At 44.0% G+C, this 18525-nt stretch overlaps 1 protein-coding gene across 1 annotated transcript in view; it reads right to left on the bottom strand.

Moving 5' to 3' along the window:
• SMCHD1 (structural maintenance of chromosomes flexible hinge domain containing 1) overlaps positions 1 to 18525 on the bottom strand; it is a 3546415-nt gene that overhangs the window by 156442 nt on the left and 3371448 nt on the right. The window contains exon 45 of the mRNA XM_044065561.1: positions 4004 to 4175. Within this exon, the coding sequence (XP_043921496.1) occupies positions 4004 to 4175 (172 nt within the window). The remainder of the gene's footprint in view (positions 1 to 4003; positions 4176 to 18525) is intronic.

The following is an 18525-nucleotide window of genomic DNA, read 5'->3' as shown; positions in this document are numbered from 1 at the left end:
CTATAATAGCATTTATTACTGCTAGCATTTCCTTTTGATTGATGTGAAGGTGCTTTTCTTTTTGGGACCATTTGCCCTGAATGCACCAATCTGTCATGTGCGCCCCCCAGGCATAGTCCGAGGCGTCTGTTGTGATGACTTGATTTGCTTGAGGCTTGCTGAATGGGAGACCTGTGTTTGTTTGGCATGCTTGAGCCCACCACAGAAATTCCTTTTGAAGACATGGAATTAGTGGTATTATTGTTTCCAAACTGTGGCTGTGTTGAGACCATAGGTTTTCAGGTACCATTGAAGTTTCCTCATATGCAGCTTTGCACATGGGATTAGTAAGATGCAAGATGCCATGAATCCCAGAGCCTGCAGGATTTTCCTTGCAGTCAGCCTGGTGCAATTTGCTAGTGTTCTGAAGTATTGAGTTAGTTGCCCCTGCTTCTCTGGCGTGAGGTAGGCCATCTGGGTGTTTGTGTCCAAGTTGGCACCCAGGAAAATTATTTTCAGAGAGGGTATTAGCTTTGATTTCTTTTTGTTGACTGTGTATCCCAGAGAATTCAACATTATTACATAAGCCAGATGATTCAGAAGAATGTGCTTGCTGTCCGCTTGGATCAGGCAGTCATCCAAATAGGGGTATATTTGTATCCCTTGAAGTCTGCAGTAGGCAATTACTGATGCCAGGCATTTCGTGAATACTCTGGGCGCAGTAGATAAGCCAAAGGGCAATGCAGAGAATTGATAATGGGTTGAACCTGCAAGAAATCTGAGGTATCTTCTGCAATTTTGTCTGATTGGAACATGCAGGTATGCCTCCTTGAGGTCCAATGTTACCAGCCAAGACTCCTTTCCCAGCATGGGAAGAAGCTGCTGTAGAGTGAGCATCTTGAATTTTGGTATGAGTAGAAATGTGTTTAGGATGGATAGGTCCAAAATAGGTCTCCAATCTTTCCCTTCCTTGGTACCAGGAATAGTCTGGAATAAAAACTTTGACCTTGTTCGTGCGTAGGTACCTCTTGAATAGCTTTTATGTCTATGAGATCTGAAATTTGTCTTTGTGCCTCTGCCCTTTGATTGTGTGGCAGGTTTGGCATGCCTCTCATATTTGGAAGGGTGTGAAAATGGAATCTGTAGCCTCTGTTTATAATGTCCAGGATCCATTAGTCTTTTGTGACAATATGCCAATTTTTTGAAAATAATGCCAGTTTTCCGCCTAAGAGTGCTGCCATTTGAGTCTTGCTTGGCATGCAAAGGGGAAAGTCATTGGGCTTGCTTTCTGAATGGTTGCGAGTTATCCTCACCACCTCTTTGTGTAGGAGCTTGCCATTGTCTGCCTCTAAACGATCCTTGGGATTGCCCTCTGCCCCTCGGGCGCCTGTATCTACCTCTTTGGGGTCTGTCCGTGGCTGGAAAGGACCAATTATTGGAAGGCCAATTTCTACTGAAACGTGGGGGTTGTACCTGTAGAAAATCTTTCACTGTTTGCATTGATTTAGCCTTTTCCTCCATTTTCCTCAATACCTCCTCAGCATTAGCACCAAATAATACATCCTTTCGTAGAGGGGCATCTAGTAATTTAGCTTTGACATGATCTGGTAAGGTTTGTTCCTTGAGCCAGGCATGTCTACGTATGACTGATCCTGTAACAGCAGCTCTACATGAGGCCTCTAGAGCATCAAAACCACATTGCAAGGTATGTTTACCCACTTGTTCTGCACTATGCATCAAATCCTGCAACTCCTTCAAGTCTGGTTGTTCAGGTTGTGACATTTTACTTCTCAATTGTGATAACAGAAACTGTTGGTACTTTAGCATATGGAACTGACAGTTTAATGCCCTCATGGTTAAGGTGGCCGAGGTACATACCTTTTTTCTGCACCTTTCTAAGGATCTGGAATCTCTCTCAGAAGGTAATGGATTTTTAGCAGTGGAGGCCTTAATTCCCTTGGGGCCCTGTGAGATAGTTTTTGGGTCAGCAGCATGGCTTTTGTATAGAAATTGGTGTGAGTCAGGAACCCTGTAGTACCTGTCAGGCTTGACTGGGGCTGGAGGTAGAGAATCCGGGTTAAAGCAGGCCTCGGAGTACACATCATCTAGTATGTCCAAGACAGGAGGTATAGCCAGAGGCCTGTGCTGGGGTAGCAAGAGAAATTCCCTAAGCCTTTTCTTGGAATCTGAATAATCTTGGCCTTCCCAGTGGAAGTGTTCCCTTAAGGTATGCAGTTTCCCCAAATGAGTAATCCTCTGGGGGGGATACAGAGGGAATGGACTCCTCTGCATCAGAGTCTTCAAAAGGGGAGTAAGAATGTTCCTGTTCATCAGAGTGCTCTGATATAATGGAGCCCTGATCAGAGGAGGGGGATTCTTCCTCCACTCTGGGCCTTTTGTCCGGGGGGGGGGTTGAGAACACCTGATAAGAGTAATTAAATCCTCAGCCATTTTAAGCATCTGTTTTTTAGGCATGGGGCCTGGAGATGGGCCCTGCGTAGCTTGTCTCTTAGAATGCATGGCTGCTTTACACTTAGTGAAAGCCTTGATGGAAAAAGAAGAGGAAGGTCTGAAGACACCTTGAGAGGAGGTAGACCTGTCCACATTTTGAGATTCACCGCCAAGAGTGGCTTCGGTATCTGTAGTCGGGGTGTGGGCCGAGGAGCCTGCGACCTCCGGCACAGGAGACACCACCAATGAAGTGCCGTCGGTAGTCAGGGGCTGCGTAGGCGCCTCGCTGAGAACCGGACCACCTGTAGTCGGCTTTGGCGTGGTGTTGGTAGAGGCCGCGGACCTCGTGTGTCGGCCCTTATCTTTGCGCTTTTTAGACAAAACTGGAGTCGGAGTATCCGACGACATAATATAGTTAAATTTTTAGCCAAAATAATGCTGGGCGAACTCCGCCCGACGCTTAATGGTGCGTTTGTTGAATGTAGCACAAAAGCGACAGACCAAGACGTCGTGGTCTGGGCCTAAACAAGGAATACAGAGGGAATGGAAATCCTTATGTGGTATTTGCTTCCCACATGAAATACAATTATTAACTTTGTCTGACATCTGTCTGAGGCAAGAAACGTTTCCCCAACGGGGTACTTAGCTTTCAAGAAGACTTCGATTGCAAAATTTTCGTAATTTCAGGAGCTGGCCGACCGGCACTTGCAAACTGCTTCTGCTTCGGGCACCGTGCGGCAAGAAAGACTGAAGAAAATGGCATTGGATGGTTCTTTTAAACCCCTGTCGCACTGATGTCAGGGAAGAAGCGACGACAACCGACACCGGACCTAGCCTTTGGAATTCGGCCGACCGAGGACCCGCATGATGGCAGGAGAACCCACCTGTTATGACTGCAGCTGTATGCACAATGAACATCAGCCCTCGGGACAATATGCCATAATGCAAGTTATCAAATGAGTTTCAACAAAGCAGAGATCAGAGTGATAAGATGAGTCAAAGGTAGAGAAACAGCAGCTGCTGAGGAGGTTACTGCAACACTGGGACAGATTCTGCATAAGACATAGATCTGCCTCGACTGAGATCTATTACAGAGGAAACTTCAACTCATTAAAATACATTTTACAGGGTAGTGCAATCTACAAACACCTCCACAGCATCAGCTACTTTGAGTCTTCGCATTCCAGTGAAGAGGTGACCGTGATGCTACCAGCAATTCTGAGGTGCGGTGCACATTCTGAATTAATTGCTGATATTTTGTTTGCTCAGGTACTGCAGTGTGTTTGGTTACATGTCTAAAACTTTAACTTTTTTCTTATTTTTACTAGCTTGTAAGAACACATTGTTAAAGCAAATGCACCACAAGTGGCAGTTTGCATAGGATAAGTAAACAGTATGCATAAAGAACAAATATGTATATTTAGGCAAGCATGAATTATACAGCAAATTTAAAACAGTTAAGGACAAAGGTAGCTGCGAATATAAATAAACAAACCATGCACACTTGCCCAACTAAAAAAAAATACTGCAAACACCATCTGTACCTTTGTGTGATATTATATGTAGCACCCACCTATCTGTAATCCCAAAGTATGGTATGCTTTTGGCAAAGGGGCTCCAAATACCATTCCTCGCAGTTTATCCAGTGGAGGTGCCTTGTTTTGAAGGCCTCCAAACTTGCCATTACTTCGAATTCTGTCTCCATCTCGTGTTAGCAAAGTTGGACAATGTGCAAGTTTAACGACCTTAAAAGAAATTAAAAAAAAAAAAAATATTAATCAAACTTTAAAGAAGAAAGAAAAAAAAAGCTAAACACTGAACTAAAATCTTAACTATTATGAGATCATTCTCACTAGTGACTTCACCAGCTCCAGCAGCATACAGGGATAAAGTCCTGACTATGATCCTGGTGACCAAAGTTTAAGTAGCAGCTCAGGAGACTGATGAGGCTGGCAGGATAGGATAGGCATGCCAATCCTGAAGGGGAAGGCCAAAAACAGAATGTAGAATGCCATGATCCCTACAAGAAAGGACTAAGGTGCAAACCATAGCTTGAGGGTTGGTTTTCTGCTCACCAAACCACTGCTGTATTAGACTTTTTACTAGGAGTAAGAAAGCATATATTCACATGGGAAATCTACTCTTGTGCCTCCACGGTGATGTACACTGCATTTCTTCCAGCCCAGAGGTGTGGTTAAAAAAAACACCCTCACAGCTACAAAGTACACATGTCCTACTTACCTGTAACAGTACATATTCAAATTTCACACTGCTTCAGTGACATATGTGTTCTGTGCCTAAACAAACTCATGCGCACTGGCAGCCAACCAGAGCTCAGAATCCCCTCCTCTGACTCTATGTGACAAGGGATTGGCTAAGCACCACCCATCAACAAAAGCCTAAACTCTGTCACAGAAAGTCAGTTATTCAAGCTTTTAACACCTATGTGGTGAGGAATATCACATTTCTAGCAGCCTACAATTTCACCAACAAATTCTCATATCATGGAAGCTGTGCAAGCTAGACATATATCATTAGGACATTTTTCTTAACTAGACATAAGCTTTCACATGACAACAAGAAATTCCTCTATGAGTGCATGTTTGAAATATTTACAACAATATGAAAATATATAGGTAATTCACTAATTAGCAATATAAATAACACCAAATAACTCTGAAGATGTGCAAATATCAAAGACAGTTTTCTTCAAGAACACCTAAGGTTTTACCTGATGTCATGCAATAGTTTAAGTAATTTGTTTTTTGAAATATTAAATACATATGGAAATATTGCTTATTTTCATAATTACTAACAAACAACTAGCAATCTCCCAGATATATCCTATAAATGGACATTGGCATTGAATTTTCCTGTTTTCCACACTGGTGCTTCACACTATACCTCTCAATAACAAGTCAGGCTCTCAGCTATGAAAATATGAACATGAATAAGAGAAAATGTATAATACATGACAAATATTGAATAATTTCTCTATTACAGCACATCTTAGATTAACAGCTTTAGTGTCCTTTTTTTAAAAACTTCTTGCACTTTCTAATACTGCCTATTACGAGTTGGTAAGTTTCTTAAAGAAGTCAGACCCAAAAAAGATGTGGGTGCCGTAAGAAGCTATGGGGGTGAACTGGAAATATACAAAAAAAAGGCATTTTAGGCTCGAATAAGTTATTGTTCAGTAGAGAGAACCAAAAAGGACCAGAGGCAAAAATTGTCTGAAAACAACCAATTTGCAGCCACAAAACATCAACACAAATAAACAAAGCCAACCAACAACACAAGGATGGATAACATCAAACTATATACTCAATAAGGGGAACGGTGTATGGGTGCTGCCACTGAAGCAGTGTGAAACTCGAACAACTGTTACAGGTAGGACTTGTGCAACTATACTATGTTCACTACTCACCCTGTCTCAGTGACATATGACAAGATTCCCAAAGCTCACTCTACCCGAAAGGAAGAAGGATAAGGATCCAGGAGCCCCTGGAGAATGGTCTCTGCAAAGGCTGTGCTGGAGAAAGAGTCCAGTTTGTAGAGCTTTATAAAGGTATGAAGAAAGGACCAGGTTGCTACTTATAGGGTGCTCTTCTACTTCCTTTCCAAGATGCTAGCAAAGAGGATAAGGCTGTTAACCCTGACTTGAACAGATTTACCACGGTGCATGTAACAAAAACAACAGTAGAACACAATCAATGAGCAATTGTTTGTTTTGAGGCAGAATTTATTAACATTTGATTACTGGGAAAGTCCAACTGGGTAGAAGCCCATTTTCAGCAGAGGCCCGGGGAGAAAAGCTCCAAAGTATTCCGAAAAATTTTAAGAAAAACAATTTTACAATCATCAAAAATAAAACAAAAACATATGCAGTTTAAATAATTAAAACAAATTAGACGTAATACAAAACACTGGTTAAGAATCAATACAAGGTATATGACAATCACATTAATATTTAGAGAAATTTTAGTTTGTAGTGAAATTAAAGCTAAGTTAATCTAATACAAACAGGAATTGCAGTATGAAGTGTGGGAAAACAGGCTTACGGTATATTTAGAGAGAAATTCAGCAAAGAGAATTATGTAGCAGTAAGGAAGTAGGTGAAGAATGGAGAGTACGGAGGTATAAGGAATGAAAAGGTACTTGTTCACATTCAGGGATATAAGATGACCCTTCTTAGCTCAAGAATAGGAAATAAACAGCTGTTCAGCCTTTCCGAAGGGCTTAGTTCTGACAAGGTACTACTAGAGCTGCCTGTGCACATCTAAGGTATGCAGAATCTTCTTTCCCTTGTTTTTAGGTTCTGAGGAAAAAAAAAACACGAGCTTGACGGCTTGATTCAGGGTAAACTCAGAAACTGCTTTTGGCATGAAATAAGGATTAGTGCATAAAACAACCCTGTCCTTATGTTAAATTAGATAAGGTTGGAAGATCATGAGAACTTGCATCTATGAGTTTTGCCTAACAGATGTCAGAGCAATAAGCAAAACAGTTTACCAAGTGATGAACGACAAATCAGCCTGAAAGGCAGGTTCTAAAGGAGATGAGGTCAATTTTTCAAGAAAATACAGTTGTGTAAAATTTTACCATAACAGTAGATGTCCTTCTCTGCATAGTTACAGTATTCTTTACAGAAGGGATCTCCTGCCAAGGATAGCCCAACATCCACCCAGTATACCAATGCCTTTACATTTTATAAACGCCGTGCATCACACATATGCTCCCTGCATAAGGTGTAGGGAATAAAAGTGACATATGGATGCAAACACTCAAAACTGATTTGCCACAGGAGGAAAAGAATATCCACAGGGACAAAACAGAACATGTACATCCAGAAGGAAAAAAGACTGAAGGAATGTGGAAGCAAGCACAAAAGCACAGAGGCTAGGAAAGAGGGGGATGGAGGGAGAGACAGAAAACTGCAACAGTGAAGAGAAGGACATCTTGGGTTCATAGGTAAGTACTAGGCTATCTGCCCAGGGGCATTGATAAGCCTAGCCACAGAGTGATGGCTTTCACCTCCCCATTAGATTAGTAACCTGGGCCTCTGTCTAACAGGGCTCCTGAAGTGATCCCAGGGTAGAACTTACGATTACCCATCCACTCATCAAGATTTCTCTTGAAGAGGGTCAGAGAGGAGCTCTGTCGAATATGGATTGGGATTCTATTCCAGAGTGAGGGCAGTCACTGGGACAGGAATCTATCCCTCCAGTATGTCCTGTTTATTGTTGTGCATAGGTTCAAGTCGGTAGAACGAGTGGTTCTGAGGGATCTCGTTTTTTTAAGGTGAGGCATGTCCATTAGTTCAGGGTTTGACATGGCCCTATAGGTCAGGCATAGGTCACCTCTGAGCAGACAGTAAGTGACTGAGAAGAGCTGGAGCTTTTTTAGTCATGCTTCATAGGGTAATTGTTTAAGGCCCTTAATTCTCTTAGTGAGGTACTTCTGTGGTCTTTCTAGTTGTTGCAGGTGTCTAATGAGGTATATCCCAAATTGGGCATTGTACTCTATTATGGGCCTAATGAGTGAGGAGTAAAGGGGCACAATCACCTCCTTGGATCTGGATGAGAAACCCTTTGTGATCAGGTGTGCCACATAGAAGGATTTCCTGACCGTTTTGGCTATGTAGTTCTCAAAGGAGAGCATGCTATCTACTTTGGGTCCCCAGGTCTCTAATTACTTCTTCTGTACTTAGTGGATTCCCATCTATGTGGTAGTTTGTAGGTACTTTGTTTTTCCCAAATGGGATTACTATGCATTTTTTGGCATTTAGCTTGAGGCTGTGACTTTGACACCAGGTGTTCGTCTCTGAGCGACCCTTTTGCAGGATGTCTGTGTCAGCTGGAGAGTCAATTACTGCACCCAATTTACAGTCATCTGCAAACTTGGTTAGCCACAGTCCCTCCGCATTTGCCTGTACTTCGGAGAAATATATACCGAACAGGAGGGGTCCCAGGAATGACCCCTGTGGGACTCTGCTTGTGACTGGTTTAGAGTCAGACATGGCGCCTGCCACTCTTACCGTGTGGGTTCTGTCTGAGAGCCAATTGGCAACCCATCTCGTGACATGGGGGTTGATATTTAAGCTGGTGAGTTTGTCTATGATCCCTGAGTGTGGGATGGTGTTGAATGCCTTAGCGAGGTCCAGATATGCTGTGTGGACCACCTTCCCTTTATCTATGGCCTTGGTGACTGTTTCGAAGAAGTCGACCAAGTTCAGGAGGCAAGATCTGCCTTTAACAAAGCCGAACTGGGTGGGGTCCAGTGTCTGGAGGTTCCCAATGTCCCTGTTATTCAGCTCCATGACAATGCGTTCCATGGCTTTGCAGACCAAGCTAGTCAAGCTTATAGGGCAATAGTTCCCAGGGTCAGTTGTGGCACCTCCTTTGTGGAGTGATACGACTGTTGCTGTACACCATTCTATGGGTACATAGCCTGTAGAGAGGCTGAGTTTGAATAGTGTTTTGAGATGGGGGGGGGTTAGTTCATTTTGAAGCTAGTGTAAGACACAACCTGGGATACCATCTGGTCGCATTGATGCTGTGTTTTTGGCCTTTGCAAGGGCTGCCTTTACTTGTGTGTCTGAGATATCTGGAGCGTCATATTCTACTGGGATGGGTGCTAGCCCCTTTGGTGGAGAGGGGGGGGGTGAAGTTTGCACTGAACTTGTCAGCCAGGATGTTGGCAATGTCGGTTGGTTCAGTGTATTTAGGGCCATTATGCACTAGCTCAGAGCATATCTGAGAGTTTGCCCGTAGACTCTTGACATAGTTAAAGAAGGCCTTGTGGTTATCCTTAGAGTCATTGGCTATTTTTCTTTCGAAGTTGGCCTTGGATGATTTAATGAGGGAGCGCAGTTTTTTACTGATGTTAATCAGAGATGCCTTCTTATTTTGGGATTTTGTTCTATCTTGCAGGAGTTTCCTCCTTCTGTTGTAAAGTCTACTTATGGCCGGGGTCCACCAGATTGGCTTCCTCTTTTTTGAGGAGTTGGTCTTGGTTTTACTTGGGATGGCTCGGTCCATGCATTCTTGAAGGTGTTCATAGAATGCACAAGGATTCTGCCGATGGGTCATCATTTTTCATTTGATTGGGAGCTTTGAAACTTTCCACCTTGGTCTTGAGGAGTGTGAAGTTGGCTTTAGAGAAGTTTTTTTACCTTGATTTCCTTGACTGTGGGGGGAGGGGTCGGGATGTGGATGTCCAGTGTGATTAGTTTGTGATCTGATCTTACCAATGACGAGTTTACCTCAGGTGTGGAACATAGGTTCCCCATGTTGGTGATGACCAGGTCCGGTATGTTGTCACCTCTTGTGGGAGTGATGACCAGCTGTTCCAGGGCGTTGCTACAGGCCACCCTCTCAAACTCAGGAACCCCACACAGCCTTCCTGAAGACACTGGAGGGTATAAATGTATCTCCAAACACCATCATATTGGGTGACTTCAACTACCCGAATATAGACTGGGAACATTACTCAAGCCCTAACTTTCTAGCCCAACGGTTCCTGGAGTTCATAAATTCAAATGCCATGGAACAGCTAGTCACTGTTCCCACGAGAGGAGAAAATATACTAGATCTCATTATCACAAACATGGGGACAAAATGCTCCACACTGGAAGTATATCCCTCATTGGTGAGATCTGATCATAAACTAATCTCACTGGAAATCCACATCCAGCCCACACCCCAAACAAAAAAGACCACAGTGAAGAACTTCTCTAAAGCAAACTTCACACTACTCAAGACTGGTGTGGTATCCTTCAAGGCCCCTGAGCCAGTGGAAACCACAACCCAAGCTGCGGAAGCCCTTACAAATGCCTTCTATGAACACCTCCAGGACTGCATGGATCAGGCAATCCCAAATAAAACCAAGACTCTTTCCACAAAGGGCAAACGTCCAGTCTGGTGGACCCCAGCCATTAACAAACTTTACAATAAGAGGAGAAAGCTGTTACATGATAGAACAAAATCCATAAAAGGGAAGTCACCCCTGATCATTATTAGTAAAAAAATACAAGCAGTCATAAAATCAACTAAGGCCAATTTTGAGAGAAAAATTGCCATGGATTCAAAGGACAATCATAAGGCCCTTTTCAGCTATGTTAGGAACCTGGGTGGAAACTCCCAGATATGCTCAGAATTAGTCCAAAATGATACAAAAATCACTGAACCCACAGACATTGCCAACATACTGGCAGACAGGTTCAGTGCAAACTTCACCCCCCTCCCTAAAGGAGAGATAACTATCCCAGCGGAGTGTAGCCTCCCAGACATCTCAAATGCGCAGGTGAAAGCTGCTCTCTCTAAAGCTAAAAACACAGCATCAATGGGACCGGATGGTGTCCCCGGCTGTGTGCTACACGAGCTAAATGAGGAATTAAAGCCGCACATAAGGCAGCTGTTTAATCTCAGCCTTACCACAGGATACGTGCCCAAGGAGTGGCGTACGGCAACTGTGGTCCCACTCCACAAAGGCGGTGCCTCTACAGACCCTGGTAATTACCGCCCCATAAGCTTAACAAGTCTAGTCTGCAAAGCTATGGAGAGGATCATAATGGAGCTCATAAACAAAGATATAGGGGACTTGCAGACATTGGACCCGACCCAGTTTGGCTTCGTCAAGGGCAGATCATCCCTTTTGAACTTGGTCGACTTCTTCGAAACAGTCACCAAGGCCATTGATGAGGGAAAGGCAGTCCATACAGCCTACCTTGACCTTGCAAAGGCTTTCGACACAATACCCCACTCGGGTATTGTAGAAAAACGTACCAGCTTAAATGTAAACCCATATGTCACAAGATGAGTTGCAAACTGGCTTAAGGACAGAACCCACAGGGTTAGAGTTGCTGGCGCTATGTCAGACTCCAAGCCGGTCACAAGTGGTGTCCCACAGGGCTCGGTCCTTGGCCCCCTATTGTTCGGCATCTACATCTACTTCTCAGAAGTACAGGCCAACATGGGAGGACTTTGGCTGACAAAGTTTGCTGACGACTGCAAACTGGGCGCCATAGTGGAAAGTGCATCGGACAGGGATATCCTTCAGAAGGGACTCACGGAAACAGATAGCTGGTGCCAGAGCCATAGCCTGAAGTTAAACGCCAAAAAAATGTATAGTCATACCCTTTGGGAAAAACAAGGTAACCCCAAGCTACCATATAGGTGGCAATCCACTAAGCACAGAAGAGGTTATCAGGGACCTGGGGACCCAGGTTGACAGTGGCCTTTCTTTTGACACTCACGTTGCTAAAGTGGTTAGAAAGACCTTCTACATTGCCCACCTGATCATGAAGGGATTCACATCCAGATCTAGTGAGGTCATTGTTCGCCTGTACTCTTCACTTATCAGACCAATGATCGAGTACAATGCCCCATTCGGGATGCATCTCACCCGACATCTGCAGCAATTGGAGAGACCCCAAAAGTTCCTCACCAAAAGGATAAAGGGACTCCAAAATCTGTCATATGCTGCCAGATTGAAGAAACTCCAGCTCTATTCAGTTGCATACCGTCTGCTCAGAGGTGACATGTGCCTGACATACAAGGCCATGTCCAACCCGGAATTAATGGACATGCTCCACCTCAAAAAATCCAAATCCACCAAAACCACTAGAGCAAGCAACTTAAACCTTAGCACGGATATAAGTAGGACATGCTGGAGGGATAGATTTATCACTCAGAGACTCCCTATGCTGTGGAATAAAATCCCGGTCCATGTGAGGCAGAGCACCTCGCTGGCTCTGTTCAAGAGAAATCTTGACCTGTGGATGGGAGATCGTAGGTTTATCCCGGGAATCATCTCTGTGTCACTGCTGGACAGAGGCACAACAAACTAATGGGCACAGTATTTTTCATATAAGGGGTGGCGTAAGCCACAAAAATTTGGGCTAGGCTTATAAATGCCTTAGGGCAGATAGCCTAGTATAAACCTATGAACCTATGAGTTTATAAACTCAAAGAAGCATTGGGCTAGGGCGTTTGAGCTTGAGTAGTTTTCCCAGTCAATGTTTGGATAATTGAAGTCACCCAGTAGCATGGTGTTGGGTAGAATCATCATACTTTCTAATGTTCTCAGGAATGCTGCGTGAGGGTCCTGAGACAAGGTGGGAGATCTGTAGCAAGCTGTAAATTGAACAGTCCATTTACCCGCTGTCAATTGCACTTGGATGGTCTCAGATTCCGCGTGCTGTGCTACTAGCCTGGAAGTGTGGGTGTTCTTGATGAATATGGACACACCCCTCCTTTTGTGTTCCGGTCCTGGTTTTGGGACCAAAAGGTATGGTAGGAGTTATAGCCTGGTAGTGCTGGGGTGGTCTCTGGGGCCTTGAACCAGGTTTCTGTCACTGCACATACGTCGATTTCTTCCATACTAAGGAGAGTCTCAAGTGCGTGCATTTTGAGGTTTAGACTTCTGACATTGAGCAGCATTACCCTCAGTTTTTGTTTATTATTGTTGTTTATGGAGGTGGGTTTGTCTTTTGAGCCTTGCCTAAAAAAGGCAGTACTGGGGTGGCGATAGTCTTGGCCAGTATTCGAAAGCCCAGGGGCGACAGGTGCAAGCCGTCACTGGCGAAGCAACGTGGCTTGTCAAGCATGTCGTCCCAGGCTGACAAGTACTGGATCCCCTTTGAATGACACCAGTAGTTTAAGCAGTTGTTGAAATTGATCATTTTTTCTCCATATGCTGGCATCATTTTGGATGAGGGGAGGATGCTACTCAGAGTCAGAGTCATACCAGCCTGGGCTACATGGTCAGAGAGCACCTCAATGTCTCTTTTCATGTAGTCCAGGGAGGTACATCTCAGGTCATTTACGCCAACATGTACAATGACAGAGTCATATCTGTACTTGTTGTGCAGTGACCAGAGCATGTGTTATGTGGTGGATTCTGCCACCCGACAGGCAGCTTACGGTAACCTTCTCCTTGTTCAGTCTAGTGAGTGGAACGTCTGTGTGCCTGATGATAGAATCACCGATTACTAGTGTGTTAGGTGTGTTATTTAGCCTTAGGGGCTGTTTTTGCTTTGCACACTGACGTTGTGACGTATGTGTTACCTGGTTTCTGTTGTGGGGTGCGGGTTGCTTGGGTGTATGCTTAGGAGGTCTCTGTTGTTTAGGCAGGTTCTTATTTAGAGCCTCCGAGTATGTTTTTGCATGTTTCTGAGAGCTGTTTGCTGGTGCAGCTATGGCCGGTCTATGCGAGTCTGGTAATGTGGTGCTAGTGTTGCCCTTCTCCTTGTGACTGGATGATCCAGTCATGGGTTGAGAGAGCTTAGCCTCCAGCTTGGCTGTGTAGCTGCATCTCTCACATATGTTTGTGTTGGTTGGGAGGAGGAGGGGGTTGTCTGTGTACATGAGGCAATTGTAACATTGCCTCAGGATGCCCAGATTCACCAGCTGGACTGGAGAGTACACCTGAAGCTGTCCCTTGAACATGCCTGAATAGATGGTTTGGACTGTATTGCTGACTGGATGAATAAAAGAGCCTTATACTTCCTGAATATAGGGCTGAAGTGCCAGCTGTAAGCTAGTGCTAGATTTAGTAAGTTTTAGTAAGTGCCGGTCTTAAATTGCCTTATTTCTAGCGCTGGGTTGAAGTGTATCAAGTTTCAAGGGAAAAACTGAAGTAATCTAGTGTTATGGTAAGATTTTACACAACTGTACTATGTCTTTCCATATCACTGTTGCAGTATTATTTACATTATGGGGAGTACAAGAGCTAATAAGGCTGGGAGAAGGAAGGCATATAAGAGTCCTCTACAAATCCATGCAGAATAGCCCTGGCAAAGCCTATTCTGGCCCTGGAAATAACATCTAATTTATAAAGTTTAGTGTAAGTATGAACAGAGGACTAAGTAGCAGCTTCAAAGATGGAATTGGCATTTAAAACCTTCAAAAAGCCACCAGAGGCAGCAGCCTTCCTAGAAGAATGTGCCTTTACAGATGAAGACAAACATCTACTATAAAAGGAATAACAAAAGCAAATGGCCTTAGATATCCAGTATGCGATGGTTTGCTTGGGAACAGCCAAACTCAAAGTGCTGAAATGAAAAGAAACAAAAGGCTGCTCAAACTTGTGAACTGCCTTTCTTTTATCCAAATAATATCCGAGCTGTCTATGCAGATCCAAGGTACGAAGAAACTTGTCACTGGCAGACTGTGGTGAAGGAAAAAAGCAAGGAAGGCGAACAGGCAGATTAAGGGACAACTTATTAACCACCTTGGCCATAAAAGAAGGAGCATTTCGAAGACAGACCCTGTTTCTGTGAAAAACTAAAAAAGGAGGAATAGCCACGAGATACAAGTTATGTACTTGCCATGATGACTGGTCTCTGTAGTCTTTTCATCTGGTTCAACATGTGGGTTGTCAGATCCAACTTCAGCACCTTATACCAAAGCTTTGTGTCATAGAGATCAGACTCCTTCCCGACCCACAAATTCCCCCTCTCCTGTCTGAATTACCTCCTATCGAGTTTGTTGACTGACCAAATGATGCCACGCTATAGGTTCATAGGTTGGTACTAGGCTATCGGTCCTAGGGCCTATACAAGCCTAGCCATAACAATTCCCTGGCTATTTCTTCCCACACTATTTACTTCCCTGGACCCCTGTCTAGCAGTTATGTAGAAAGAAAGGACAAGGAGGAAATTACAATAAACACTATACAGTGTAAGAGTTACAAAGGGATCAGACAGGGTCCAAAGTAGGTAAGGGCAATCCCTAGAAGCAAACCATGACAATCTGGCAGGGGGTCTGCAGCAGGGGAGTTGAACCAGATGGATATTCCTGAGTATGGCAGAGCCAAAAGATGTGCACATTCTGGATTGCACATTTAACTTGCAGTGAGATATAAAGGTATGTACTGAATACCAAGCTGATGCAGTACATGTGTCACTGATAGGCACTTTTTGTAAATGCCCTTGAAGTTGCCATTACTCTGGTACAGTGCACCTTAGGGTTTAATTGTAAAGGCATACTTTGTGAAGCATATACAAATGAAATGCAGTCTGCTAACCATTTTAAGAGGGTTATCTTTGATACTGATTTTCCCAGCTTTTTTTTTGTTCAAGTTTGATTCTGAAGCTACTTTAGAAAAGAAGGGATTGCTCTGAATGACGCACTGTATTTATAAAAGTTACATGAAAGAAACTTCATATCTACGGATGCTGCTGGTTTGAAGGTTTTTTGGGTTAGACACTAAAGTATGATAACATCTCAGGGATGGATTGGATCACAAACTGCAGGTCTCAATAAAAATGTTCCTCTAAGGAAGGCTTTGATCACTTTGAGGGAAACAATAGAAGCATTGTTGAGCCCTATGTGGAAGCTCAAAATGGCTGCCACTTTAATTGTAGAGTAACTTGACCCAGCCATGAAGAGCTCCAAAAGAAACTCCAACATTTCTGGTAGAAGAGCTGAAAAAGGGTCCAAGCCCTTTAGAAGTGGCCCAGATGGAAAAATGCTTCTATTTGCTCTCATAAGTCTTTTTGTTGAGAGGAATATATGATATACACTATCGTGGAAGAAAGCGTGGTATCTCTGGCTAGGGTATTGAGGTCTGGTAGAGGTAACCAGGATGGGTGAGTCAGCAGATCCAGAAATGGATCTAGAACCCATGGTAGGTGAACTAGGTGAGGCCAAAGAAAGGGGAACCATACCTGCTGAGGCCAGATGGGAGAGTGGTGATAAGGGGAACTGTTGTAAAGGCATAAAGGAGACCTGGGAGCTAAGGAAGGACTACATCATTTCTTGGTGACTGTCTCTGTGGAGGGATGAGGGCAAAGCAACTTCTGCACTTGTTGTTTAGGTACGAAGTAAAAACAAAAGGCTGCAGCATGATTAGCCTTGGCAGCTAAAAATCTCCATTGCCACTATTCTGTTGAGAGTCCACTCGTGAGGCAATAAAATAGTTTTGTTCCTTGTTTGTCTGCTAGGATGTTGGACATCCCAGGTATGTGTGTTACTACTAGAAAGTGGTTTGAAAACATCTCCACTGCCAAACTCTCATGGCTTCTTGGCAAAGAGGGTACGATTAGATTCCACCCCTGTTTTCTGATGTACCAAAACACTGACAGATTGTCTGAGTGTATGGCAATTACATCTTTGGGTCGATCATACGAGATTACTAGGCTATCGACCCAGAGGTCATTGTGAGCCTAGCTGCTTCACACCAAATGTAAAACCATAGAAATGCTAGTCAATACCTAACACTGCATTTAGTGATGACTGCCCATGTCCAGGAGGGTTGTGGGCTCTATCCGTGGTAAGAATTTACAGTGCCCCATCCACTCATCTAGATTCCTCTTAAAAGTGTCATACAGGTGCTCTGTTTCACATGAAATGGTAGCCTGTTTCAAAGAAGTGGCAGTCGATGGAAGATACAGCTGTCCCTCCAGCATGTCCTATTTAAGTCACAGGCCATATTTAGGTCCCTGGAAAGGGTAGCCCTAGTCCTGTTTGATTTATGGATATGCAGCAAGTTCATTAGGTTTGGGTCTTGGATTGCTCTGTAGGCCAGGCATAAGTCACCCCTAAGATGTCTATATGATATGGAGTATAGTGACAGGGACGTTAGTCGATCTGTGTAAAGCACATGCTGGAGCTCCTTGATCTTCTTTGTTAGGAACCTCTGAGGTCTCGCTAATTGCTGCAGGTGATGGACCATAAGGAGGACCACTCAACTCCAACTCACTGGTGTGAAGTTTGGTCTCTATCAAAGACCACATTCCCTGGACTGTCTTCCCTTTGAAATACTCCCTGCCCCCTCCTGAGAAGAGAAGCATGTGTGTTCACTGTGGCTCTGAGTATCAGAGGAAGGAAGCGTCTGCCCTGAGTTAATGAGCTGGACGAAAGCCACCAAAGAATGTGGTCTTTGCAGACCTGTGTGAGGCATACTCGATAGTAGAAGGGATGTAGTTTCTGCGACCACCGTAGACATCTCATGTGATATCTGGCTAAAGGAACCATCACTACAGAGGAACCCATGAGACCTAGGAGGCACAAGACAAACTGAGCCTGGGGTCTGGGATGTTTTATCACCTGGAGGGCTATAGATCTGGTTGATCTGACTTGTGCTACGGGAAGTTTTGCTATCCGACGTACAATGTCTATGTGACAACCTATGAATCTATGGAATGAGTAGGAGATAGTTTGCTCTTGTTAGTGTTTATAGAAATGCCCAGATGAGTTGTCAGATTCAACAGGAATGACTGGTGTTTCACAAGGAGATCTCTGGATTTAGTAAATAGAAGCCAGTTGTCTAGATACAGGAATACCTGGATCTCCTGTAGCCTGGGATAAGCTGTCAGGGCTGCCATTATCTTGGTAAACAGCCAGGAGGCTGAGGTAAAACCGAATGTCAGTGCTGATAGTGTCAGTCTAAACTGATAGTGACGGACTCCCAGCTGAAAATGAAGAATCTCCTGGACTGCCTTTCAGCCTTCATATGACAGTAGGGCCCCAGAAGATTGATAGAGCCCATCCAAAAGTCCTTCCTCAGCAGAGGTAGAACAGACTTGTACTGTGACCATCTGAAAACTCAGTCTGCTTTACAAATTGATTCAGATTGCTGAGACCCAATAGTGGTCTGAGGTCCCTAGTTTTTTTTTTTTTTGGAACTTCAAAGAGCACGTAATAGACTCTGGATCCTAGTTGGTCGTGGGGACAAGTTGGATGACACACTTGTCCAGCAGCCTTGGGTAGAGTATCGGGAATCTTTTGTTTTTGTCTCTGAAGATTCTAAAAAGGGTACTGTATAACCACTGTTAATGATCCTTGGCACCCAAGAATCGGAAGTTAATATTTTGTCAGGCTACACAGTGTAAGGAAAAGTGTCCCTGACTGCCTCCACAGAGCAACAATCAGACAAGCATTCAGGGATGTTGATAAGGTTTCTCTGTGAAAGGTCCATGGAAACCTTGGTTTTGCAGACTGTCACTGACCCGTGGGCAACATCTCGTGGAACTGCCTCCACCTCTGGTCTACACTCAGGGTTGCCCTGGTGAAACCTTGAGAACCACATTTTTCTTCCTCTGTTTTATTTCTGGAGAAGAATCTTTGAGGGGTTCAAAAACCGACTCCA

Source organism: Protopterus annectens, chromosome 3.part0, assembly GCF_019279795.1.
Source record: "Protopterus annectens isolate FY-2018-M chromosome 3.part0, PAN1.0, whole genome shotgun sequence".
In the NCBI taxonomy this organism is placed as follows: Eukaryota; Metazoa; Chordata; order Ceratodontiformes; family Protopteridae; genus Protopterus; species Protopterus annectens.
This window is presented reverse-complemented; position numbering and strand designations above follow the sequence as displayed.